This window comes from Carassius auratus, unplaced genomic scaffold (genome assembly GCF_003368295.1).
Source record: "Carassius auratus strain Wakin unplaced genomic scaffold, ASM336829v1 scaf_tig00005214, whole genome shotgun sequence".
In the NCBI taxonomy this organism is placed as follows: domain Eukaryota; kingdom Metazoa; phylum Chordata; class Actinopteri; order Cypriniformes; family Cyprinidae; genus Carassius; species Carassius auratus.
Window position 1 is genome coordinate 1,240,718 of NW_020523638.1, and position 27,601 is coordinate 1,268,318.

General features: G+C 37.2%; 1 protein-coding gene across 3 annotated transcripts; it reads right to left on the reverse strand.

Annotated features, from left to right (window-relative positions):
* Window positions 1–27,345, reverse strand: LOC113070723 (beta-4C adrenergic receptor-like). 3 transcript variants are annotated; one of them, XR_003279985.1, is made up of 3 exons: window positions 25,391–27,345; window positions 23,820–23,945; window positions 22,339–23,444 (listed from the first exon to the last, which is right to left on the reverse strand). XR_003279985.1 is itself a non-coding variant. In XM_026244133.1 (2 exons), the coding sequence occupies exons 1-2, from the start codon at window positions 26,704–26,706 to the stop codon at window positions 1,143–1,145; spliced, it is 1,344 nt and encodes a 447-aa protein (XP_026099918.1). In that variant the 5' UTR covers window positions 26,707–27,342; the 3' UTR covers window positions 1–1,142. The 3 variants fall into 3 exon arrangements, 2 of the variants coding, with proteins under 2 accessions (XP_026099918.1, XP_026099919.1); XM_026244133.1 differs by lacking the exons at window positions 22,339–23,444; window positions 23,820–23,945 and adding an exon at window positions 1–1,170 and having other exon boundaries at window positions 25,391–27,342; XM_026244134.1 differs by lacking the exon at window positions 23,820–23,945 and having other exon boundaries at window positions 22,340–23,444; window positions 25,391–27,344.
* Window positions 27,346–27,601: the final 256 nt, after the last annotated feature.

Genomic DNA, 27,601 nt, shown 5'->3' on the forward strand with positions numbered 1-27,601 from the left:
TTATTTTTTTCAGTGTAATTGTGTATACTGGATTACCTTTGTATCATCTGACACTTTAAGTTCATCGTCAGGAATACATAATCACTGTTCATTTCACTCTAATCTTTTTATTTATTTATGTTTTATTGAAAGAAAATGAAATGATAGTAATTAATAATAATTGTTATCTTTAGGAAATGTATTTCTTAAAACAAAATAGTTTGGAATTTCAACATCATCTATATTCACTGGTTATCGACAGTACAATGAAAATATTAATGGGTATGGGCCAAAATTTTAATATCAGTGCATCCCTTTTTTTTTGAGTGAGCGGATAATTGGTGTTTCTCTCTGGTCTTGATCTGTTTTCAGTTTTACACAGTTTACACTTAATTGCACAGCATCCAAATTTAAACGCTCCTATTCAAATTGGTGAAGCCGTTCACCTGCTCTCAACATTCTCAGGGGTGAAGATGGATATTTGAGCGGGAAATCTTGTAGCTTATATTGAGTTGATTGCACTGAGGGGAAAAAAATATCAGTGGACTGCTGAAGTGTTAACCTGTACAACACAGATACATGTTGCAAGCATTTTAGACATTCACAGCTAAAATGTGGGAAGTAAAATAAATAATAATAATTTAGTGTATGATACTGTACAAAATCTAAACTTTTTTGATATTTGAAAAACACACTGTGCTTAAAGAGTCTGTTCAGAGTTATTGTGTCCATGTATTTAGAAGAAGTCCATTCTCAGAAGATAGCACTGAAACACATGTTGGAGGATCTACAGGTCTGGTGAGTTTTTTGCCAAACAAACCAGACCAAACCGGGCTGAAGTGGATCGCGCCAGAACTCCGCGGCTTGATAGAATGTAAGCAGTTTCGGATCGCTCTGTATTACACTCCTCCATGAGCTGTACCAGTTCAGTCGTTCTCTCCATAGATGGGCTGTTTGTGAGTCATTTCTCTCAGCGCTTGTCTCTCTGCGGTTATATCTTTTCACTCTTTTGTCTTTCATTTTTGGAGCTGGTTCCCCTGATGGCTTCATGGATGTTTTGCTGGGCCCTTGTGGTCTCTGCTGGGGGGCCAACTGTGACGTAGGTCAGTCCTTTTGTCTGTTTCTTCCTCAGCGTCCTTTTCTTTCAGTCATGCTAGAATCTTTCAGCCATCTTGCCCCTGTAGGTTACAGCTGGAGAAGAAGAAAAAACATAAGAAAAGATCAGACTGAAGTATGTATTTTTTTCAATTTTTACTACAATGCTTTCTCTTGTCCCAGCTACAAGGGATAGTTGAGCCAAAAAAGTACATATTGTCATTATTTACTCAAATGGTTCTAAAACTGTATTAGTTTATTTTTTTCTGTTGAGCACAAAAGAAGATATTGTGAAGAATGTGGGTAACCAGACAGTTACTGGTCCCCATTGACTTTCACTGTACCATGGAAGTAAATGGAAACCAGCAACTGTTTGGATCATAATGACAGAATTTTCAATTCCTTTTAATTTGCAGAGACAACTATGAGGTAACCATTTGTAGTTGCTTTTAAACCAGAGACTGGGGCGTTTCCGTTTCTGACCAATGTTTGAGAAATCTGAGAATCGTTTGAAAAATGTTTATTTACTTATTGTAATTTGTAATACAGAAAAACTCACTTCTCTTTTAAGGGTTACAAAACTTGCCACATTTTGAAATTCAAATGTAGCTGTCTGATATTACATTTATTTAAGTGGTCAAAGCTGTGCACACCAATAAAGCCAATGTGAATGGAAACATTGGCAAAAACACTGGCTGCATGTCTAAATGCAAATCTTGGTCTGACAGTCACTGACTTGTAAAAGGCATTAACTTGTCAAATACTATTTGGATGGACTAGTACTACTCCCTTCACATTCTTTTCATTTAAACTGAGAGGACACAAATACAAAAAAAGACCTATCCTAAAAAAAAGGCACAACTGTTCAATGTTAATAAAAAGAAATGTTTCTTGAGCAGCATATAAGAATAATTTCTGAACAATCATGGGACACTGAAGACTGGAGTCATGATGCTGAAAATTCAGCTTTGCATTACATGAATAAATTATATTTTAAACTATATTCAAATAGAAAAGAGTTATTTTAAATTGCAATGATATTTATAATAATTTTAATAATATCTCACTATTGATCAAATAAATGCAGCTTTAATGAGCATAGGAGACTTATTTAAAAAACTTTAAAATGTCTTACTGATCCCAAACTTTTTAACAGTAGCATATCATGTCAGAATTTAAACTCAGTGTCTCATTGCAGGTTTTTTTTTTTTTTTTGGTCATGTCTCATCTTGTCTGGGGCAGCAAATGAGTTGGGAGTGCCAACTGGTGCCCCCTCATAAATATATGTGCATTAAGCTTCAGGTTCATGGTTAATCTGTAACAGATGTTACACAATTTGCTAATTAAAATTGACTTGATTATTGGATCTGTGGGTTCAGCAGTTATATCGCATCTATCTCTTACATGACCAAAGCAGGTTTTAGACTACATGTTTTAGACTAGTCTATGTCGTGTCTCAATCTGACTCAACGGTTTCAATCTCCGCTGTCTTTCTGTAATAAAGACTGGCTGGCTGGGTGATACTTTTGACAATTATATTCTCACTTAAAGATCCCTCATGTCATAGCAGCATCCTCATCACACTGCTGTGAGCCTTATACCTCCTCTTCTCCCTTATTTTCTTTTGCTTTAAATGCCTGAGATTCTGATCCTATCTCTGCTACTGTACATGTCTTCACAGGAACACATAAACAATACGGAGGATTTATCTGAGGAAAGAGGAAAAAAACTAAAATAAATGTTCTGAGAGTGCCCGGCCCACCACTACATCCTTGGGGGCAGTGTGATGGAATATAAGAAGACCGGACAAATTTAAAGGTTCTAGGTTTAATTAATTAAAAAATATATATTGTTGAAGGAGAAGAAGACTGCATAACTTTTAATGTTTTTGAAAGAAGCCTCACTAAGGCTGCATATATTTGATAAAAAATACAGTGAAACAGTAATATTGTGAAATGGTAATATACTGTAACTGTCTTCTGTTTGAATATATTTTAAAATGTAATTTATTCTTCTGATGGAAAGTTCAATTTGCAGCATCATTACTTCAGTCTTCAGTGTCACATTATTAGGTACACCTATTCAATTGCTCGGTAACACAAATAGCAAATCAGCCAATCATATGGCAGCAACTCAATGCATTCAGGCATCTACATGTGATGAACACAACTTGCTGAAGTTCAATCCGTGCATCAGAATGGGGAAGAAAGGGGATTTAAGTGACTTTGAATGTTGAATAGTTGCTGGTGCCAGACAGGCTGCTTTTAGTATTTCAAAAACTGCTAATGTATTTTCCACACAACCATCTCTAGGTATTAAAGAGAATGGTCCGAAAAAGAGAAAATATCCAGTGAGCGGCAGTTGTGTGGACGTAAATGCCTCGTTGCTGTCAGAGGAGAATAGGCAGATTGTTTAGAGATGATAGAAAGACAACAGTAACTCAAATAACCACTCGTTACAACCAAGATATGCAGAATACCATCTCTGAACGCACAACATGTTGAACCCTGAAGCAGATGGGCTACAGCAGCAGAAGACCATACCTTGTGCCACTCCTGTCAGCTGAGAACAAGAAACGGAGGCTACAATTCACACAGGCTCACCAAAATTGGACAATAGAAGATTGGAAAAATGTTGCCTGGACTGATGAGTCTCTATCTGCTGTGACATTCAGATGGTAGTGTCAAAATTTGGCATACACAGCATGTAAGCATGGATCCATCCTGTCTTGTTCAGGCTGTTGGTGGTGGTGTAATGGTGTGGGGGATGTTTTCTTGGCACACTTTGGGCCCCTAACTACCAATTGAGCAGTGTTAAAATGCCACAGCCTAACTGAGGATTGTTGCTGACAATGTCCATCCCTTTTCGACTACAGTGTACCCATCTTCTGATGGCTACTTCAGCAGGATAATGCACCATGTCACAATCTCATCTCAGACTGGTTTCTTGAACATGACTATGAGTTCACTTTACTCAAATGGCCTTCACAGTCTCCAGATCTCAACCCAATAGAGCAGCTTTGGGATGTGGTGGAACATGAGATTCTCATCATGGATGTACAGTCGACAAATCTGCAGCGACAATATGAACCAAAATCTCTGAGGAATGTTTCCAACATCTTGTTAAATCTATGCCACAAAAAGCAGTTAAGGCAGTTCTGAAGGCAGAAGGGGGTCCAACCTGGTACTAGCAAGGAGGACCTAATAAAGTGACCAGTGTGTATGTGTGTGTATGTTTATATATATAGACATAATATCACAATCCACAGCATTGGTGTTTGCCTTTACATTCAGCCAAGAATAATCTCCATGATTCATTGTCCACCTTGCCATATTAAACAAAAGACATCCTTGGCAACCGTTTCAGCCTCATCAGCTGGAAGCCCATTCCACCCCTAGCAGGTCAGTGGCAACGCGGCCTTGCTTCTGTTTTGAGTTTAGCCAGTGCTTTCAGGCTAATCTGTGAGAACCTGTTAAGAGTGAAAATTTTGGATATTTTCCCATATTTTTAAATACTGTGTATTTAGTTTAAAATGACTTTTTCTGGGTAAAGGTAAATGGTTTTGTTGGCCACTATATTGGACACCGCTTTATTTGGGAAACTGGTCCAGTGAAATTTCAGACGTAAAACATGGTCAACTTCAATGATTGATGACCTGAAAATATTTGAATCACATCTGGCCTTGCTGCCATGCCCAGAAAGGCCACCTGGAACAGGTTTAGAAATTCTTTGTTTTGTGATCTTGCTAACTCAGCTCGAGCCGTTCCCTCCTATCATGCTTCCACTGCTGTTTTTCTTACAAAGCTATTCATTAAAACAGAGAGCTTTGGGAGTTACCTGACACTGTAGTTGTCAAAGGGGTCTGTTATGTAATAATTTCAAATTGGGGTTGTACTATTCTCATTGTAATCATTCAAATTTATCACTGAATGTGTGTCATGACACAAATCCATGTTTTTTTTCTATTTCAATATTCATATCCATTATTATATCCCACTGGCTGTGTCCACTTATCAGAATTGTTTCATGGTGGCACCACTATCATTCAATACGTTTAGCTCTCTGCCACTGTTATGGATTTGTTTGAATCATAGGATTCATAGGAATAAGGGTATTTTTAACCCTTGGTTTCTGATACGCTGCAAATCCTGCTGCAAATAGCACTGACCACAATGGAAATGTTTCAAAGAGACCCCAAAAAATGTCGGACCCGGCTGGGATTTGCTTATCGTGGCTATACTGGTCAGTGGAGTTGTTGGTGAACTGAAAAGTGATTTTTTTTTTTTAAATACCCTGATTGCATTATTCCTTTATCTTTTGGATATTATAAGCCTAAATAAGGTGAATAATTACATGATTCATATAATTAATTAACTAATGAAATATTTATTTAATTTCAGCTGAAATTGAATGTGCTAAATGAATGACTGGTGGGAATGTGATGAAAGAACGTCTTTGTTACATATTTTGTTACCCTCGTTCCCCTAAGGAGAGAATGGAGACGTTAAATCAGTGACTAATGAATTGGGATCTCGAGTGTTAACAAAACAAGCCAATGAATGTTGGCGTGCGAGATTTGCATAGTGCATCCCGCCCCGTAGCATGGGTATTAGGGGTGTAACGGTTCACAAAATTCACGGTTCGGTTCGATACGATACACTGATGTCACGTTTCGGTATGGTTCGGTACGTTTTAGATACAGCAAAATGTTAAAACATCTCAACTTTTCAAAATGCCGCAAGCGCACCGCGGGTCATGTGACAAGAACTAACCAATCAGCTTCATCCTTTCCCGTAACAATGTTGAAAGCTCAGCCAAGATGAAGGAACAGCTGATCATAGTTGTATATGGATTGCAATTTTGAAATAAATTTAGTAGCAGAGCTAGCCTACTGCAAGCAATTTTTAGAGCTGCAAATCCATTTATCCTTTGCTGAAATTTCCGCGTCTTCATGGAGAGAGCACGTCATTGTTGCTTAGCAAAGGCAGACCCCTCAGGGGCGCTTCTGCCCGAGCGCTTTGGAAAGGAGGAGAAAGACGCGCCTAGCGTTTTCCACGCGTTTTTAGGCGCGATATGTGAACGGCCCCTAAGGCACTCGCTCACTCAGTACGCGCTGAAGGCTCGTTGCGAAATGTCTAATGCATTTAACAGACCAGAAATAGAAGATCCTCCAATAACCATCAGGTCTGTTTGGGTGCACTTTGGATTCTCTGTAAGCTATAATAGTGATGATAGAATGAATGGTAAATAGTAAGGTCTCAAATCCGCGGCTAAAATGTAAACATCAACGTCAGTTGATGTTTTGAAAACTCGTGTGAAAACTTATTTGTTTTCTGTTTCTTTTAATTCTTGACTTTTTCATTTCATAATTTGTTTTTTTCTGGTTTCCTTGCTTTTAGATGTACAGTCCTTTGGTCTACCTTGTAGTTGAAGGGGCTATATAAATAAACGAGACTTGAGACTTGAGACTTGTTTGAGTCAGTTGGAAATGTCTGTCTAAAGGCTGCGGGGATAGTTTGTTGCGTGTATGTTTCTCCTTTTTCCCGTCTTTTCCCAGATACTGACACACTAAGGTGATGTCGGCGTAAATGAGTTGACACGTTTCAAATATTCCCGCTGGTGTTTTTTTTTTTTTTTTGTATTCCCGCTGGTGTACCCTATTGTCATGTTGCAGATGCGACATACAGTTGTTTTTTTATCCACCGCTCTCTTGCCATCACCATTATAGCTTACAGGGAATCCAAAGTGCACCCAAACACCAGACCTGTTGGTTATTGGAGGATCTTCTATATCTGGTCTGTTAAACGCATTGGCTATTTTGCAATGAGCCTTCAGCGCGTACTGAGTGAGCGAGCACCTGACTGAGTAGCCTAACATAAACATATAAGTTGGTGTTATTTTCTTCTTCGGGGGTGTCAGGGGCGTTGCCTGTTACGTCGTTTGGGTTATTGGGCTACCTTGTTGAACGCATATCATTATATTTAACTTTTTTTTTTTTTTTCAAATATAATTAATTAGTCCAATGAACCGTTCGGTACATAATGCGTACCGCGTACCTAACCGAAAGCCTCGCACCGAACGGTTCAATATGAATACGCGTATCGTTACACCCCTAATGGGTATACAGTATTGTTCAAAATAATAGCAGTACAATGTGACTAACCAGAATAATCAAGGTTTTTAGTATAATTTTTATTGCTACGTGGCAAACAAGTTACCAGTAGGTTCAGTAGATTCTCAGAAAACAAACAAGACCCAGCATTCATGATATGCACGCTCTTAAGGCTGTGCAATTGGGCAATTAGTTGAAAGGGGTGTGTTCAAAAAAATAGCAGTGTCTACCTTTGACTGTACAAACTCAAAACTATTTTGTACAAACATTTTTTTTTTCTGGGATTTAGCAATCCTGTGAATCACTTAACTAATATTTAGTTGTATGACCACAGTTTTTTAAAACTGCTTGACATCTGTGTGGCATGGAGTCAACCAACTTGTGGCACCTCTCAGCTGTTATTCCACTCCATGATTCTTTAACAACATTCCACAATTCATTCACATTTCTTGGTTTTGCTTCAGAAACAGCATTTTTGATATCACCCCACAAGTTCTCAATTGGATTAAGGTCTGGAGATTGGGCTGGCCACACCATAACATTAATTTTGTTGGTTTGGAACCAAGACTTTGCCCATTTACTAGTGTGTTTTGGGTCATTGTCTTGTTGAAACAACCATTTCAAGGGCATGTCCTCTTCAGCATAGGGCAACATGACCTCTTCAAGTATTTTAACATATGCAAACTGATCCATGATCCCTGGTATGCGATAAATAGGCCCAACACCATAGTAGGAGAAACATGCCCATATCATGATGCTTGCACCTCCATGCTTCACTGTCTTCACTGTGTACTGTGGCTTGAATTCAGAGTTTGGGGGTCGTCTCACAAACTGCCTGTGGCCCTTGGACCCAAAAAGAACAATTTTACTCTCATCAGTCCACAAAATGTTCCTCCATTTCTCTTTAGGCCAGTTGATGTGTTCTTTGGCAAATTGTAACCTCTTCTGCACATGCCTTTTTTTTAACAGAGGGACTTTGCGGGGGATTCTTGAAAATAGATTAGCTTCACATAGACGTCTTCTAACTGTCACAGTACTTACAGGTAACTCCAGACTGTCTTTGATCATCCTGGAGGTGATCATTGGCTGAGCCTTTGCCATTCTGGTTATTCTTCTATCCATTTTGATGGTTGTCTTCCGTTTTCTTCCACGTCTCTCTGGTTTTGCTCTCCATTTTAAGGCATTGGAGATCATTTTAGCTGAACAGCCTATCATTTTTTGCACCTCTTTATAGGTTTTCCCCTCTCTAATCAACTTTTTAATCAAAGTACGCTGTTCTTCTGAACAATGTCTTGAACGACCCATTTTCCTCAGCTTTCAAATGCATGTTCAACAAGTGTTGGCTTCATCCTTAAATAGGGGCCACCTGATTCACACCTGTTTCTTCACAAAATTGATGACCTCAGTGATTGAATGCCACACTGCTATTTTTTTGAACACACCCCTTTCAACTAATTCAACTATTTGCCCAATTGCACAGCCTTAAGAGCGTGCATATCATGAATGCTGGGTCTCATTTGTTTTCTGAGAATCTACTGAACCTACTGGTAACTTGTTTGCCACGTAGCAATAAAAAAAATATACGAAAAACCTTGATTATTCTGGTTAGTCACATTGTACTGCTATTATTTTGAACAATACTGTATAATGAGAGTGCATGCCTCTGCCATACAATGGTAGTACAGCAACTATGACGGAACGTAACCTCTCGATTCACTCCTTCAGGGAACGAGGGTTACCATACTAGCCGAGACGTTCCCTTTCAGTCAGTCACGTTCGACGTTACGTCAGTGATTGACGAATTGGACAAAAATGCCCCAGCATAAACAAATATAATCTGTTGCTAACAAAGTGCATATGAATAGACAGTGTCTGTCTATTAAGATCTGCTCGTGTTGCGCTGTATTTTATTTTAGGTGTTTTAACAGTGTTGCGCATTTTAAACAATCACACACAATTCTGTTGAGTTTAGGATTGCAATGACAAAACCGAAGCGTTCAGATGAGTCATTGCTGAAACTCAGTTTTGTTGCCTCTTGCGAATTCCCTCATCATAAACAACAAAGCGCAGATGTATGTACAAAGTAAGAGATTAGTTTTTTTGAGAGTGCTTAATCTCATGATAGATCAATTTAGTGATAATGTCACTCCTTGTATATAATCTATTCACTGTTTAAATAATCGTGGAAAGGAAACTTTTTTTGTTTAATATTGTTGGCTGCTTTTAGCCTTACTCTGGAGTTTGTTTTACATCCGCCTATGCTTTGTATTTATAGTAAAATCATGTTAATTTTCATATGGGTGAGCTTGCGAGCCGAAGCATTTCCAATCACGATTAACTGATTCATGATTTATTCTAGATTTATTTATCGAAAGGCAGATTCTGAAATAATCACTTCAGAAAATTTGGCAGGCAATTATACAATAATAATATTAAAGTAGCGCGACTAATTGGCTGCTAGGCCAACGGGAATTGTCCCGATTCTCGATGGCCAGTCCGCGCCTGATTTCCACAGACAAGCAGAATGTGCAGGATTCATATACTGGTTTAATATTCAGACACTAGTCCATATCGCATTTCGATTCAAGTGTACTGACCTACTTTTGATTTATTCATCCAAAATGTGGCATATTCCATCCAAGTTAGGCAATAGCAATTCCGTTTTTATGACTGGATTCTATGAACCAGTCTGTGTTTCCGCATCGCAGAAAATTATAGGGCGATATGTCCTAGAATAGTCTGTGCAATTTTCGGAAAGAAATCAATTAAATCTCTAGTGGATGTGTGTGAATATTCAAATGTAATCCCCTTTGTAATCGAAAAAGGTACTCTCCAAGAACTAGTAATCTCGATAAAAAAAACCCTAGTAACAGCAATTGTGACCATCAGATGGAGCCAGAAAACGACCACACTCACCATCTTTAAAAAGACGCCCCATCACTCGTGGAGCTCTTTTAGTTATTTACTCTTTTAAAGTGCTCTTTTTGTAAAAACACTGCAGTGTTGAAGTGCCCAGGAGGAGTTACATTGCGACCACAGAATGAGAAGCTGCAGCACGCCGAGATCAAAGCAGCAGCACTGGTAACCCCAGCTGATGCGCCGTAACACCTACACTCGCAGTTCATTTGGCTGTCTTGAAGACACTCTTGCTTGGCAGCTGAAAGGCTTGGCTCCGAATCGAAAAGCTGAATGTGCGACTGCATGTACCCTTCTTATATACCTGTGCTGCGATGAAAATCTCGCACGCCAACATTCATCGTCACCAGACCTGTTGGTTATTGGAGGATCTTCTATTTCTGGTCTGTTAAACGCATTGGCTATTTTGCAATGAGCCTTCAGCGCGTACTGAGTGAGCGAGCGCCTGACTGAGTAGCCTAACTTAAACATATAAGTTGGTGTTTTTTTCTTCTTCGGGGGTGTTAGGGGCATTGCCTGTTACGTCGTTTGGGTTATTGGGCTACCTTGTTGAACGCATATCATTATATTTCACTTTTTTTTTTTTTTTCAAATATAATTAATTAGTCCAACAAACCGTCAGCAGCGCGTGTGGCAGGGAACTGAAAGACTCATTCAAACTGATCCATGAACCAATTCACTCGTTTGCCAATTGGTTTGATCAGGCCTTTGAACAGAATTGACTCAAAGGAATGAATCATTTGCGAATGGGCATCGCTCATTGCCCAGAGAAAAGTAGACGGCGCGTTTGGAATAAACTGAAGCATTTAGGCTATAACATTTATTGCATTAAGATAAAGTAACGAGAGGAGCGTCGCCCACAGTAACGAAGTAAAAGTACAGATTTTTCCCAAAAAATGTAAGTAAGTAAGAATATAAAGTACCCATCTTTAAATATACTCCGAAAAGTATTAGTTACCCCAAAAAATTACTCAAGTAAATGTAACGAAGTAAATGTAACTCGTTACTACCCACATCTGTGTTTTGTTAATACTCAAATGCGATTTGTCTCTCTAGCGAGATCCCAATTCATCAATAAATGACATATCGTCGAACATGACTGACTGAAAGGGAACCTGTTGGTCATTGAATGATAAAATACCACATGAAATCTGATCTGTTCACTCAGATTGCAAAACCTAAATCTGACTTTAATCAGATTTCAAACCACCCACCTAAGGTTCTTGCGAAAATTCACATTTAATGTTTTTTGTTTTGTTTGTTTGTTTGTCCTGCCTGTCTGAACAAGGCCGTAGAATCCTAAAAGTATTCCCTTTTGATTTAAAGTCACTCACAAAATATCACCACAAAAGATTTATAGCATGATTTGAAATCTAGAAAACCTTGTTTTTCCAATACAGCATGGTAACATGCAAAGAGTCATAATGTTCTCACTGTTATGTTCATACTAAAAATGAAAACATACTAAAAATAGCCACTCTGACTACACCTATAAAAACAAATAGAGTTTATAAAACATAACGCAATCACATACGCTCTCCTATCTTGCTTTCTATTGAGTTCCACCTTGATTTACTGGCCATAGTGTTTCCATTTTAGATGAATCACAGTCATTTATTTAGCACAATATCTGTCACATGTGGTGCCTGAGGTGAGGTCGCCATTGTAATAAAATTAAGGAGTGGAAAGCATGATTTATATCAGGCTAAATAGAAAGGTTTAGCTTGTATGTGGGTGGAACATCAGTATCCTGTTTAGCTTGAGCCCATTTGTCAAATCAGCATTTGAATGTTTAAGAAAGCCTTTAATGTACTGTACATGAAATTATTCTTATGGATGCTGCATATAAGTAAAATAAACAACAACCTCCATTTATAATGTTTTCATTGTTTCGTTTCTCGTGAGAAAAACGCCTGTGTTTGCTGACAAGCATTGACGAGAGACATTGTCCAGTATCGGTGGAAAAGGCTCTTGACAAATATCAAAGAAGGAAGTGAGCTCTACACTGGGATATAAGTCTTGACAGGACTGGGTGACACTTTTGTTGAGCATTCCAACCAGATACGGCCTTCTCCAAAAAAACCCTACATGATCCAATCTCTGCGAGTTGGCTCTATTTCAGCCCAATCAACTCTTCTATCAGCTAAGTTCATGGCAATTCAGCCCGCATTTGTTTGCTTTTTGACACAGACACATCCATCTCTTTTGTCAAGGAAATTGGGTGTCGTTAAATGTGTACATAAATGTTTGTGCAGTCATTTTGAGAAATAAGATGTCGTATTCTGATTAAGTGCTTCTATGGATGTAGTTCTGTCCCATCATTCAGTAAAATGGAGCTCTTCCAAAGCTTATTTCATGCTCCAATACCAGCTGTACCAAGCCGTTATATGAACAGAAGGTCCTGTAGATCCAGCAGCATTGTAATGTGCCTCTTGTCCATCTAATTTACACAGTTTAACTGTAAATTAACTGTAAAGCCTTGAAGTTAGATTTCAGAATGCAGAAATAAATTCAGCCACTTAGTCAAACTGCATTATTAACATACTGTAGTTTAGATATTGACCCCACAATCAACAAACGTTCTCACATGTTTTATTTGCTTTAATGCTTATTCTCTTACAGGCCTCTAAAATAAAGTTTGTTACTAGGAGATGGATGGTGAAAGAAAGTTTTTTTTTTTCTTATGAGATTTATTTTGGTATATATTTGATCATCAAAAAGATTTCTGTTACAATTAACTCATCTCATTCTAAGCCAGTTTGATTACACAGAATATATTTAAAAAAAAAAAAAAAGATTTTAAAAAGATATGTCCATGTGATTAAAGTTAAAGGATTGACTTTATGGCCTTCTGAAACATTCTTCTGAATAACTTCTTTTGTGTTCCTCAGAAGTCCTACAGGTTTATTCTGAACAAATATTTCTAAAAATAGTGGTTAGTAATCCTTTTTTAAACCCCATCTGATGTTATTTAATAATTTGGTCGAGTTGACACAAAGCTGTTTCAATATCAGTAGCTGAACGACAACAGTTTGGACAAATATTTCCACTCGGCCCATCTGCCAATTCCATTTCTATGGTGATTACTCAATTTTTACTGCATCATAGTGTAGTCTAACCGCAGAACTGCCCTTTGACCTCAAGTGCCTACCCTACAGAGGCATTCTGCATGTTTTTACTCTGACTTTCTTTTTTGAACCGAATGAGCCTTGACTGACTTGATATACAATATACCTCTGAGACATTCATCACTGTCCAAACTTTAAAAACAGACTGAAAGCCTTACAGGGCAGAACACTGAGGTTCTCAACCACTGATTTTCAGCTCTGGAAAGCACAAACACAAAAACAACCTTGCTGGTACTTGTTTCGATGAGTGTGTGATCTGCGTTGCACAGCGAATGACAATGTATTCAATGTTCGCGTCAGAATTTTGTTTAACCAAATCAAATTTATTATTGCACAAAAGCTATGCCCAACATTAGGTCTTTCAGAGGTAGGAACAACATATTAGCCACCAATAATACAGACATTTGGAAACCTTTAGCAATAAAATCTAGGTCAGTGTGAACGAGGCTTCGGTGTGAATGTCATCACCTCATAAACGGCTCATAATCCACCGCTGCTGCTGGCCACTGACTGAAAAATCGCACTGTGTCATAAGCGTAATAAAATGTGGCAAAGCGGTCTGTGAGACGGGAGCAGCTGCTCCTCCCTACTTTTGATGTGAAAGCAACTTGCCTCATGCCTCTCATGAGAAATTTGGAAATGCAGAGATATTGACTTTATTACTCAGCTGTTTTGGCAACATGAAGGAACAGAACACAGCTGAGAATGGAACAGAAAGTTCATCCACAACCAGCTATGCAAATCATGTCACCAACGACTGAATTAAACTCTGAGACAGTGACATCTTAAACTAATTTTGGTGAGTTTATTTGCAATCCCACAGGAGATTGAGTATCACTCTCATGGACAATATCTCTGTGCTTTAGACTTTGTACGAGAACCACCACACAATGTGATCCAAATCAATAGATAAACATAATAGCTGCTGTTTTCAGCATCTTTTATCTTGTTTTATTGTAAAAAAATATTTAAACCCCCTTAAAGTTGGCATGAAACGGAAGTAGCAATTGTCTTTTTTTCTCTACTGTGACCTCTGTCTGAGTGAAACAGCATCTGAAATGAGAGGGCAGGACTTGATTTCGTCCCTCGAGAATTGATTGGATCGTTGGAAGTTGCGGGCCATATCCAACAAAATGGAGGCAGATCTGAATGCTAGTTTGCATTTAGTTGTGGGGGGATTTCTTTCAATTGGATTCACTGCCGACAGCTTGGCATGAATAATTTGTAATTATTTATTAAGGAAAACAAGGAAGCAGATGATCGACAGCACAAAAAGAGAGAGAGAGATTGCCTGAATGACTGAATGTGTCCTCCATCAGGTTAAGTCATATTCATGAAAAAAATAGTTTGCGATGTCCTAAAAGTAATGTTGTGGTAATATCCTGAAATACTTTCAATTTTTAAGGTTGGTGTGCTTAATGCATTGATTTCTATATAGTGAAACATCAGCTTCAGTTTTTCCCCTTGTTGTTAATCCCAGCATTTACCCCTCATGTCACTAGTTTAAGAATTAAGATAAATAAATTACCCATAATCCCCTGCATGTGATAACCTCCCCTGGTGACAGATGTGCATGTGTGTAATTGTTTTATCCAGCCTTCAGGCTGCTGTCGTGAAATTTATTAAGTGTTTAAATGCGGTAAAGCCAGTAGGTGAATCAGAAGGTTTGAATCCTGGCTTTATTTATTGGCTGCTTAAAATGAATGTGTTTTTGCGTTAGAATAAATAGGCCTTCCACTGACGGAGCTCAGTTAATGTGACCGTGTCCTTCATATCTTATGAGTTATATTTCTTTTCTTTTTTTCAAAGCGGTTGTTGAATAAGCAGAGGTTAGTGAGGTGCCTGTAATTATACAAAGTGGCCTTGTCTATGTCTGCATATCGAGGACATTTTGAAAAATCGGTGGAATTTCCTTTTAGCTGTCGAGAAGTCTTTATGAGACTAGAAAAAGAGCTTTATTTGTTGCAAATGAACCATGGGAAACATTTACCTCATTGCCCCCCACTCCCCTCACTGGCTGAGTACGTGACTTAGGTTAGCAATGCGTTTAATGTGTTGATGTGGGTATAGGGCCATACCTAAATCTTCTTTGGAAAGGCAAACCTCTCCAGGTTACAGGGAACCAACTTCTACACTCTCAAACACAGCTTTAACGTTCTTTTATTCCTGAGGGTTTGAAAGTACCATGTATTTGTTTCAGTACTGGAATGTGATGTTAGCGGCTGTCTGAGATATTATTCTCCTCCTTTTAGAAAGCCTTCTCCATATTGCCTGCACGAGGAGAACTCTGATCTCAGCACAACATCCAAAACAAGCAAAACCATATCTCAGCTAATCCTTTTAACAGCTTGAATCATTATCCCTTTAACCTCGTGACTTCCCTGGTTTTTATTCTCTAGCTTGATTAATCGAATATCATCATTTTCATCCTCCAGTTTCAACAAACGATTATTCACAATGCCAGCGTGCAAAGTTTCAGATGACTTTTCAGAACAAGCTGCTGTGATAGTTCATATGTAATAAGCTTTAATGGATCTATAATGCGATCTCCTATTCACTTGTCTGCTACTTGTAGAGTTCACAGAGTTCAGTGCTGAAGCAAAAGTGCATGTTTGCTTTCCAAAATCAAGACGTCCATATTATGGACGAGCCAGTGCATCAGTGCATTAATCACATTCTGCATGTCAGCAAAAAACATGATGCGTATAGATGAAGACAGGTTTTTTTTAAAGATGTTTTGAAGCAATATCACACAAGCAAGTGTTCAATTTTTTTTTTTTTTTTTTCAAATATCAGCTTGGTTGTGATTTGGCTGTAAACACAAGGCTGACTCGTTTATTTGATCTTTAGATGTAGATGTTTTCTCAAAATTCCCTTGAAATAAAGGAACAGAACAGAATATATAAATATCTTTTGTAACTTTGTAAAAGCCTTTTTTGTCACTTTTGAATGCATCCTTGCTGAATAAAAGTATTAATATATATTTTTTTTTTAAATAAAGAAAACAAAACAAACCTTTGAATAGTATTGTCTTAGGGTTTCCAGCAGCACAGCTACTTTCGATATTAATAATAATCAGAAGTGTTTCTTGAGCAGCAAATCAGCATATTAGAATGATTTCTGAACTATCACGTGACAATGAAGACTGGAGTAATGATGCTGAAAATTCAGCTTTGCATCACAGGAATAAATTACATTTTAGAATATGTTACAATAGAAAACAGTTATTTTTAAATTGTAATAATATTTCACAACATTACTGTTTGTTTTTACTGTATTTATTTTTTAGCCTTAATGAGCATAAGAGACTTATTAACATTAAAGAGCATACTTTTTCCAAAGTTTTGAAAGATAGTGTATATTTAATGTTATTTAGTTTATATTCTTATAACTTCTCATATCTCCACTCAACTGTGCAGCATTGGTCATGGTAGAAAAAAGTAGATTTCTACTCTTATTAAAGTCTTCTGTCAACATAATGCTCCCATTATCTGTTGGGGTAGAGACACCATGGCCAATTTAACATAGTTTAATATACACTTATGATATAATATGCATATGAATCACTGGTATTGGTATAAACTGCAGAGAGAAAGACTTCTACCAGTGGTTTATATACATATATAGTTAGCGTGACCCTGAAAATAAAGGTCCCAAAAGAATGGTTTGGTAGCAGTGCCATTGGAAATACGTTTAAGGTACCTTAAAGAACCAATCAGTGAATGGTTCATTAAAAAAAACAAAAAACAAAAAAACATTTGTTTCAGCATGATCAACGTTTTATTAATCTAAAGTACCATTTTCCACTATAAAGGTTAAAGGTTCTTTATGGAACAAAAGATGCCAGTAAAGAACCTTTATTTTTATAACAACATTATAAACATTTATAAACATTAATTTTATTATTATTTTTAAAAATAGAAAAACAAGTCAATCTCAGCAGAACATCAGGGTTGAAGTAGCTTGTTTTAAATGCCCCCCCAAAAAGGTTAACTCCATAAACTAAACTGATGGTGCAGCTTCTGGTGATAAACCACTCTAAGCTTACACTCCGGTGGCCTCAGTAAAGGAACATCTCCTAACATGAGAATAACACTGAGGTCATCTCATAGCAGGCAGATAGGGATGTCTAGATCTTACTGATTTACTCTATATTGCGGTTAAAAGAGCTCTTTTCCATATTGAGTTAATATCCTGTTGCAGAGAATTACCTCATTTCTTATTCTCTCTGCACTTTTTTGGTTATTCTTTCTTTTTGTCCAGCACACTTTTTTTTATTATTTCACTGACAATGATAGAGCAATAATTTGAAGGCATGCTTGAGCTGATGTACAACATATGGCTCAATGCACATGTTCAGAGAGCCAACATCAGAGTGTTATTATGAAACCCATGTCCATCTGGGCATATTCATTGTTCATATATTAATGATCATTACACTTTTGTTATATGTGTCTTTCATAAAACTGAAAAGAATAGTTCATTCAAAAATTTAAATTCATATAATTATAGGTCCCACTTTATATTAGGTGGCCTTAACTACTATGTACTTACATAAAAAAGTAAGTACAATGTACTTATTGTGTTCATATTGTATTGTAAAACACTTTTGCTGCTATTGAGGTGGGATGGGGGTAAGGTTAGGGAGAGGGTTGGAGGTATGGGTAAGTTTAAGGGTGGGTTAAGGTGTAAAGTATGGGTCAACAGTGTAATTATAAATGTAATTACAGAAATTAAATACAGATGTAATTACATGTCGTTTTTTAAAAAATATAAATACAATGTAAAAACATGTATGTACACAATAAGTACATTGTACTAAATTATTAGTTAAATTGTAAGTACATAGTAGTTAAGGCCACTTAATATAAAGTGGGTCCTAATTATAATTCAGTATAGTTATTCATTACCCTCATGTCTGTTTTGTTTTATGGATGTAAAAACACTCTAAAATTATAATGTTTACAACTAAAATATTCTGCTCCATTGAGCTGAACCTAAAAATCAAATCAGTCTGATTTGTCAATGAATCATTTTTTGAACTTAAAAGATTCACAAATCATTTAACGGCTGTATATTTATTTATAAAACAAATGCATTACAGGTGTTTTGGGTCCTATGTGAATCTTGAACGCTCCATTTATTGTAATTACATGGAAAAGATGCAACCAACACCTTCATCAAAAGTTCTCCTTTTGCATTCAGTGGAAGAAGAGAAGTGGAATTTGGAGTGAGATGTGGGTGAGTAAACAATTACGTTTTTAGAGGCTTTAATGTGTCTTAAATCATTTAAATGGAGCAGGGAAAACAGCAAGCGGTTTAACTCCCACTGTTCTGCTGCTATACTTGATTTAAGATCTCAAACCGAAACCTGTTACACCGCTCTGTTATTTATCAAACAAGAGCCAATCTTAGCTCCCCTTTCTTGTGAAGATCAACAGTAGCCAGAGAGCGATACCAGTAGCTGATGCTGGTGATAAACCTGTGATATGTGGAAACATGGTGCCCCACTGATGGAAGCAGATAAGCCATTATACCAGCCTCGGCTTGTCAGCTGTATTGTGCTCTTCCTCATAAACCTATTCAGTGATTTAAACACCTGTTTGCAAAGTCAGGCTCCAGGAAAATACACACACAGGTGTCAGACAGCCGTACAGTAACGGCCCAGTTCACAAATGGTTTTTAAATCAGTGGACCCACGATCAGATGGAAATGACATCTTAATTTGTAGGATGTCATAAGGCATTGACGTGCATTTATAACACAGCAAATGGAAATTTCCAGGCTTGCTCATATTGAAAGAATATCCTGATTTAAAGCTGTTCCATTTTCAAGTATACAACTGTTCATTTTCAAAGTAGAACATTGTAATCCTATGGAGTAATGCAGACAGAATGCTCTACAGCTGTGCTTCTCAACCTTTTTTGGGTCAGCGCCCCCTTCTCATTATCCAGGTCCCTCGTGCCCTGGATAATACCATTCAAATATTTGGGTTCATTTTTTTAAAGAAATTATCATTAAATTGATAAAAAAAAAATACTTTTACAGCAAATAATTTGATAATAAGTGTGATAAAAATATTTTATAGAGTTTTAGGCATGTTGGTTATTTTCATTGCTACAGCTTTGATAAAGATGAGTCATGATATTTTTTTTATTAGCTTTCAGTCTAAAATAATATTTATCCCTTAATTTTCAAAAATACCCTATGTTTTATAATATATTTAATTTCCTTTTTACTGGCCCAGTGAACATGGTAATTTTGGTAAGTAAATATTAAATGAACACATGTAAATTGAAGAAATGTAAACCCTTCTTTTACTTTATTTTAAGAGAATATATAAAGTTTGCTTACAAATACTTCAAACATTGTGCATGTGCAATAAGTGTCTAATAATAATAAAATTAAATGCCAGGAAAGACATTATTAATATACAATGACAATAACATATTTGTCAAATTGATAATTTATTAATAAATAATAAAAATAAGAGCGTGAAATGAGATAAAAATAAGTTTTATATTTTACTAGTTTAAATTCACATCTATTTCCATTACATATTTATATTTCAAAGAACGAATGACCTCCACATATTTCCACACATATTTTATTGAGCAGCTATAAACAGCTATAACAATATTAAGAAATAATCTTTGAGCAGCACCCAGCTTGATTTCTGATGGATCATGTGACATTGAAAGCTGGAGCAATGGAGATTTAGTACATTTATACATTTATTCAAATAGAAAGGAGTTATTTTAAGTTTAATTTAATTTAGTTTTCAGCGTAATCGTATTGATAAAGCTTACTGTACAAGAGATTTGTTTCAAAATCATTAAAAAACTCTATCTGACCCTTACTGACTTTTGTAATGGTGGTGTATATTGTAGGTCTATTTATTTAGTATTTTTTATAATATATTATAAATAATATGTGTACATCTAAAACCCATAAATATTTAGCCCATAAATAACAGCACACACTAGAACATGTATAATTGTAAAAATATGTAGTTGAATGCCACATGACATTCATCTTTTGCTACTTTGTCTTTATACGTAAAACTTTACTGTGCACTATGGTTTGTTGGTTTTTATGTGTTTTTAATTTGTATTGTTTTTATTTGTATGTTCCTTTTTTCTGCAATACAAAAAGACGTTTGATTGGACTGCAGTTGAAATATCATTATCATCTCTCTTAAGAAATGTAGCATTTAAACCAACCGCATCAGCCAAACAAACAGACGACAAAAGGGCATTCATATTAATTATCACAAACAAGAAGAGAAAAGCATATAGTGCTTTATTTGTGTCTGAATGCTATGTTTTCGCAGTAAGTTCGGCTGCTGCACTACAGAAAGCTGAGTGAACACTGAAGTAAAGAGTCATTGCAATGGAAATGATACACCGTCTAGTCCAGAAGCATTGGGGTAAACTGGCAACTACACCGGACGTGGATGGTGCGACATGTTGTGTCAAAACACATCCACCTGTAGATCCCATTATAATCAGCATTTCTGTCACTGAACACACCAAATCGAACTGATGCAGCATTATATTTCTGATGTAGTCCACGCACTTGTGCTAGTTTGGTTTGATGCATCCAGTGTAGAGACGGCTTTAGGATGTTGCAGACCATTTTCTTTCGCAAGTTTCAGCTCATACGTCTTTGGTGTAAACCCGCTTTAACCAAATGATCTCAACGCACCCCTTTCAAAAATATTGCTTCCAGTACCCCCCGAAGCTCTCCGAATGTCCCGTTGAGAAATATTACTCTACAATTTAGATAATGTTCTATTCTCCATCTACATTAACTCATTAGATTTTTCCCCTACAAAACTTTACTTCTGAAGTATCCGTCTAACATGAAGTTTGCAGGGATAGGTGAACGCAATTTATTTATTTTGGCCGAGCATGAGCACAAGTGGAGAACAACTGGACGTGCTCCATTCAAAACAGACTTTGACTTTAGTATGCAAATGTGTTGAAGGAGTAATTTCTTCACTTCTGGCTGTGTTTACTGACCTCTGATACTTGCAAATGATATGCAAAGATCAAGCACAAACAAACACTATAATGAAAAAACAACAACAAACACATTCCAAATTAAACAGCAAGGTTATTTGCTAATACGACAAAAAAGCTAATTTGCTATGATAATTTAATATGACAGTCTGGAAAACTTTGAGTGCCTTTTTTGAAAGGTTTCATCAAAGAATACGACAGTGTTTGCTGCACGTAGCACAAGCCGTGAAGTTTGATTAACAAGGAAATGATTCTTAGGGAATTGTATTTTTTTTTTTTTTTTTTAAATGGGCTGCGTCCAAAAGTCTAGTAGGCAGCTGACTAGACTTTCGGACGCAGCCCATTGAATCACACAATCAGGCAATGACTTTGCGTGCAGTATTTTTTCGGACAGGCTTCGGAGGCAGCATAATAGTTTAATGATGTACAATAAAATAATCAAAATAAAACAATTTTTGGTGACTATAATACTGATTTCTCACTAGAACTAACATCAAAAGTGCAAAAAGTTAGTCAGAAATATACATTTACATACAAACTGATCACCAAATGAAAATATTCAGACACTTTTATCTTGAAGTGAAGTGAGATACAGCCAAGTATGGTGACCCATACTCAGAATTCGTGCTCTACATTTAATCCATCCAAAGTGCACACACACAGAGCAGTGAACACGGAGCAGTATTCATCATTTATGCTGCGGCACCTGGGGAGCAGTTGTGGGTTCGGTGCCTTGCTCAAGGGCACCTCAGTCGTGGTATTGCTGGCCCGAGATTCGAACCCACAACCCTAGGGTTAGGAGTCAAACTCTCTAACCACTAGGCCACGACATCCCCCCTTTAGGGTTGTGGGATATCAAGGAAGCAAAAGATACATATGCTGTTTTGGTGAATAATTATAATTTATAAAAACTATACGGATAGTAAATATCATTATACCAAATATTAAATATCAAATTAAAAAGTGATCATGTAATATGTCAGCTAAATTACTAAATAATTAATTAATTTAAAAAGCCTTTTAACTTGGCTTCCAGTGGCTCCCTCATCTTTATTTATTAATTTATTTTATATTTTAATTAATTAATTAATTAATTTTGTTTTGCTCTGTAAACTTTTGTCAGTTGAACTTTTTTTTCATAAAGTCTTTGAAATCCTGACACGAAACAAAAACATTAATCTCTAATCTAGTTTCGTGTCAAGGGTTTGCTGACTATCTTGCCTTTCGCTTTGAGCGTTGACTGCGCTTGCTCAGTTTAAGTCATAAACAGCTTCTTCTCAAAGGTGGAAGTGTTGCGTTTCAGTGATAAAGTTTATCAGCTCCTGGGGGTGTCAGCAACAGAGGGGCCTTAAAACTTGCCAAAAAACACTACAGAAACCACCTCATTCTTACCCATACAACTTCCTTAGTTGTAGCAACAAATTTATAGACAATCATATATATTTAGCTTCTACAGCAATTACATCATGCTGCCAAAATCCATAATATTAAAAAAATGCATGTTTGTTTGCAAAAAAACAATTGCAACAAGTGCTCTTTCTCATGGAGAGGTTATCAATACACATTCACAGCATTTCAACCCTTTCTCATTGCGCTGTGAAACACAAAGCAATCATTGTGGCTTAATTTATGTGTTTCTGCCGGCAACACAAAATGTACCCATCAGCAGCACAGAGTGGGAAAATGTTGACTTCCTGTTAAACAAAACACACTGCCATTATCTCCCATCTGTCATTATTTGAATTACTGCATGTCTACAAGGACAACTTTCATAACGCACTGCACCAAAAAATACTCAAAATGCTCATTTTGTCTTATTACATTGTACTAGACATAATGTTCAAGCTGCCCTGTGTTTAATGGAGCTCACTTGAGACCTGGTCATGGTGTACGAAAACCAAAGTACACAGTTTACGTAAAAGGGCTTCAGACTTCACTGGGCTGATCAAATTTTACTCCATGTACTCATAGGTTGGTGAGCTATATGCTGAATAATGTGATTTGTTTGTTGAAATGGGCGACCTGACACCAGTGAACTCACTGCTTCAAGCATTTAGAGATTGAAGTCGCTCGGAATGACTTGATTCTAAGTTGTTCCTTTCTCTCTGCTTCTTTCTTTTTGGTTTTCACCGCAACATTTTTCTCCTTTCATGAAGTCTGCCGTGGGTTCAGCAGCTTGAACATCATGTCCTCAAGAAAAAAAAAAGTACTTTATATTTGTGATATAAAATACAAAACAACTGTTTTGTGTTGTGTGTTTACAGTGAGATCAATTAAGATTCTAATATAATAATTTGAAATTATATACTTATAAATAGTTAGCAATAATTCTCATAAAAAAAAAAAAAATTGGTTTAATGAAAATCTGTAATTTACTACAAAAGTGCAAAATTGTACCTAGTTTTAGTAATTGGAATAGAGAAAGATGACATTGTGCTCTTTTTTTTATTATTATTATTTCCTAAAAACTCAAGATTCAAAAAAAGTAAAAAGTCTCTCTTTTAATGACTGGCATACATGAATGTGTTAACATGTGAAATGTGTATGCGTGTACATTGTTTCCACCTCATTGTGGCTAGGAAATGTCTCCAGGGCTTGCCCACCCAGACCCCATAACAGCTGCTGTAAACCCTGTACTCTGATAGTCAAGTCTGTCTCCCCCTTCTAGGAAAAACCTTTCCTGAAATGCCTCTATAAACAGAACAAAAACAATATCTAATTTAAGTAATAGTGAATTGAAAATCCTTATATTGATTTATGTTTATTATTATTATCAGTGATATTTATTATAGAGCACTGACACTAAAAATATGTTTTTTTGTTGTTGTTAATATTAGGAAATATAAAGTGTAGTTTATGTATTTACAGTAGTTTAAGCAGAGTTCATACTACTGAAAAAACACAAAAACACAACTACTTTACATTTGGCCTCGTGCAGTGCAGTGAGTCATTAAAATAACTATCGTGTTATCTGGATAAAAGCCAACTATTTACATTGTAAATCTGACAGACTAGTGCAAATGCATTAGGAAACAAAACAATACTGGAGTGTTTGTAGGTCCCTGCGGACACTGTTGGATTAATTATCCTTTTGGTCTGGGATCGGGGTTAAATCAAGATTTGGTTGAAATTTACGAGGTGTCCCTTTTCTTTCTTTCTGCATTCTTGCTCCTTTTTTATTGAGATGAAAATCTAAATATAGTTAAATATTGTATGTAGACTATCTGGTGTCGGGACTCATTTAAAGACAAATATCTGTATATTTCATGATGATATACATTATATCTAATTTAGTAGTTTTAATTTTTTTCTATTTTTAAGAATTTTTACAGTTAAAGAGACTTTTTAATAAAAATAAAACAATAATAAAACAATTTAAAGTCAAATGAAAATAAACAAAAGGGCAATTCTGCTTCTTTTAAAATGGTCAGTTCTCTTGAGCATTTAAGAGAAAAGAGCACATTTAGAGCACATGGTTTCCCTTTCATAACAGCGCTTATTCCATTCCTCATACCTTTCTTCTGACACACATTCTTTTAAAGATAATGCCAACATATTCAAAACAAAGCAAAAATTCATGCTTGTGCCAGTTTCCCTTCAGAACATTAAGTGTTGTAGCTCTCCCGAGGAAACTTTATCTGAATTAGGTTTCACTGGCAGGCTTGTTTCTGCGTATTCCAGCTATAAACACAAGCAATTGTATTTTGTTTTCCCTGCACAAACTTCACCTGGCTGTTTTAGATTCCACCACGAGCACTACCTCAACAAGTCATGATTTTTTGTGTGAAATGTAGTACACGTCCAATTGCTCTGTAATCCGAGATGAATACAACACTGCCCGGCTCAACCTCAATACACTTCTCACAGGTCTTCATCTCCCCTGAGAAAAGTCCCCAAAAGCACATTCACAACTATAAGTCATATGATTACAGCAGGTTTGAAGTTAACCTGATGTGATATAGAGTAAAATGACCTTATTGACATAGCACTGATTCATTTTTTGTCAATACAGACCAAAAACTTGCATGCATAATCAAGAAGTACAAAAAAATGATCAGACACATTGTGAGTACTAAAATAAATCTTATCAAGGTAAAGTGTAAAAAGCACTTAAGTAAGAAGAGACGGAAACTCACAACTCTGCCTCGGCTTCGGAGAATTCACTGAAGAAGGTGCTGCCACTGGAGTGTGGCAGTCCCGGCAATGCCTCCTCGCTCCTGAAGCTGCTCTGGCTGCTCCCTTCTTCAGGCAGTGTGGGGGTCTTCTGGAATGTTCCAGGCATTCCTGGCTCCATAGACCCCAGGAAGCAGGGGCATCGAGTCCGAAGCCCTTTGAAAAGGAAGTTCATTTTTAGAAAGGGCAACCAGGGACAGCCAAGAAGGTTCTTGAAGGCAATACGAAACTCTGGGCTTCGACAGTAGATGATGGGGTTGAGGCCGGAGTTGATGTAGCCTAACCAGTTTAATAAACGAAAAATGTCCCTGTTCGGCACATCTCGATAGAAGACATTGATGATGTTTGCCACAAAAAAAGGCAGCCAGCAGAGTGTGAAGACACCCATGATGATGCCCAATGTCTTGAGGGCCTTGTGCTCCTTGACGACCGATGGACGCCTTCGGGAATTTTTCCGCCTTGCCGTCGTTCCTCCGAAGTTATTGCACGTCGAAGGCAAGTTGTTGTTGCCATGGTGCATCGGCTGTACCTGATTCCCTATGCACTCGTTTTGGAACCTCAAATGGTTTTTGACGATTAGCTGTACCTGTCGTGTGGCAATGAGAAAAACGCGTGCATAGACAAAAATCATGATGAGTAGAGGGATGTAGAATGAAACCACTGATGAAATTATAACAAATGGCACATTTGCTATAAAGTCACAACAATTGGGGTCCTTGTTACATTCTATCAAGTTTGTATCATTGGCAAAATCCACACGCCAGTACTGATTCATAATGGGGACGAAGGAGATCAGAGATGAGACCAGCCACACGACACAAACAATAATTCGAGCCCTACACTTATTCAGGAGCACTTTATGTCGCAGAGGCCGCGTGATTGCAATGTACCTATCCAATGCGATGATGCAAAGTGTCTCTATACTGGCAGTGACGCATAACACATCAACTGATGTCCATAACTCACACAAAGTCTTGGTGAGTTGCCATTTCCCCGTTATGACAATTGTGGCAGCCAGTGGCACCACCAGAACCCCCATTATGAGGTCAGCGCATGCCAATGACATGATGAAGATATTCGTCGTGGTCTGCAGCTGGGAGGTGTATGCGATAGCGATGATGACCAGAAGGTTACCCACAATGATAATGGTGATGATGATCACCATGAGGACCAGCAACAAAGACTGCAACTCATGTTCTTCACCCCCTGTCAGAGTTGCATTGGTTGGTAGACTGCTGTTCACATAAGTTGGTAGAGTGATGTTCATCAGAATTTCCATGTTTCAGTATTCAGAGATCAAGGCATGCAATTTTTTAAACTGAATATCAGAAACAAGCAGCAGCAAAGAGGCATAGCTAGGTGCTGGAATTGTCTAATCTTGCGATACCATGACGATGTTGTATTCAATCTTCCATTTTATACCACTGTCTTTCCAAATCTCGAACAACAGCATCAGTTCTGTTTCACCTCTCCTTCAGGCAACCTGAAAGTCATGCACATCCCGAAACTTGTACGTCCTGTAGAATTTTAAACACGTTCCACACATCTGAACTGAAGATTTAGGAGGCAAATAAGTACCTTCTATTCGGAGTTAAAACTGGTCCATGAGAGATGGGGGGAAAAACAATTGAACTTTTTGAAAAGCTCTTGAAGCCACCAGAGTAAAGGCAGATAAGCAGCCGTCCTGTTGAAGTATTCCACTGAAGTGGAGTTTGAGCTGAAGTGGAGGAGGTTCAGTCAGTATGTTGACACCGCATGTGTGGAGCGGACGAGTGGAGGTGCCTCTGCTGCCAAAAGAGTGACGCTGCCGACAGTCAACAGTGGTAAAACACTCTCCCACTCTGATAATGCTTGCTCTCTCTCTCGCTCTCTCTCTCTCTCTGTTGGAGTTGAGCTTTCAGCATGCTGTAGTTGCAGTCACATTTCACCCGAGGGGTGGAGTTGTAAAGAGTGTCTCACACAGACACACCCCCTCTCTGGTTCTCTATCCAACAAGTACACAATCAGCAAACATAAACCACTTTTTATCTTTTCTGTCATGCATCACAAATAGACATACATGCAATAATACACACACAAACACACACACACATACAAAAAAATAAATAAAGGGAAGTTACTCAAGGAAACAACATCAAAACCATACACATACATAAGTTATTAAAAAAATAACT

Bases quoted from the DNA above. Each gene is read 5' to 3' on its own strand.
- LOC113070723 (XM_026244133.1), bottom strand. From the start codon at position 26,706: ATGGAAATTCTGATGAACATCACTCTACCAACTTATGTGAACAGCAGT. The intron at 1,171-25,390 runs GTGAGTTTCCGT...CTTCTTCTCCAG, and splicing joins TCCGAAGCCGAGGCAGAGTT to CTGTAACCTACAGGGGCAAG.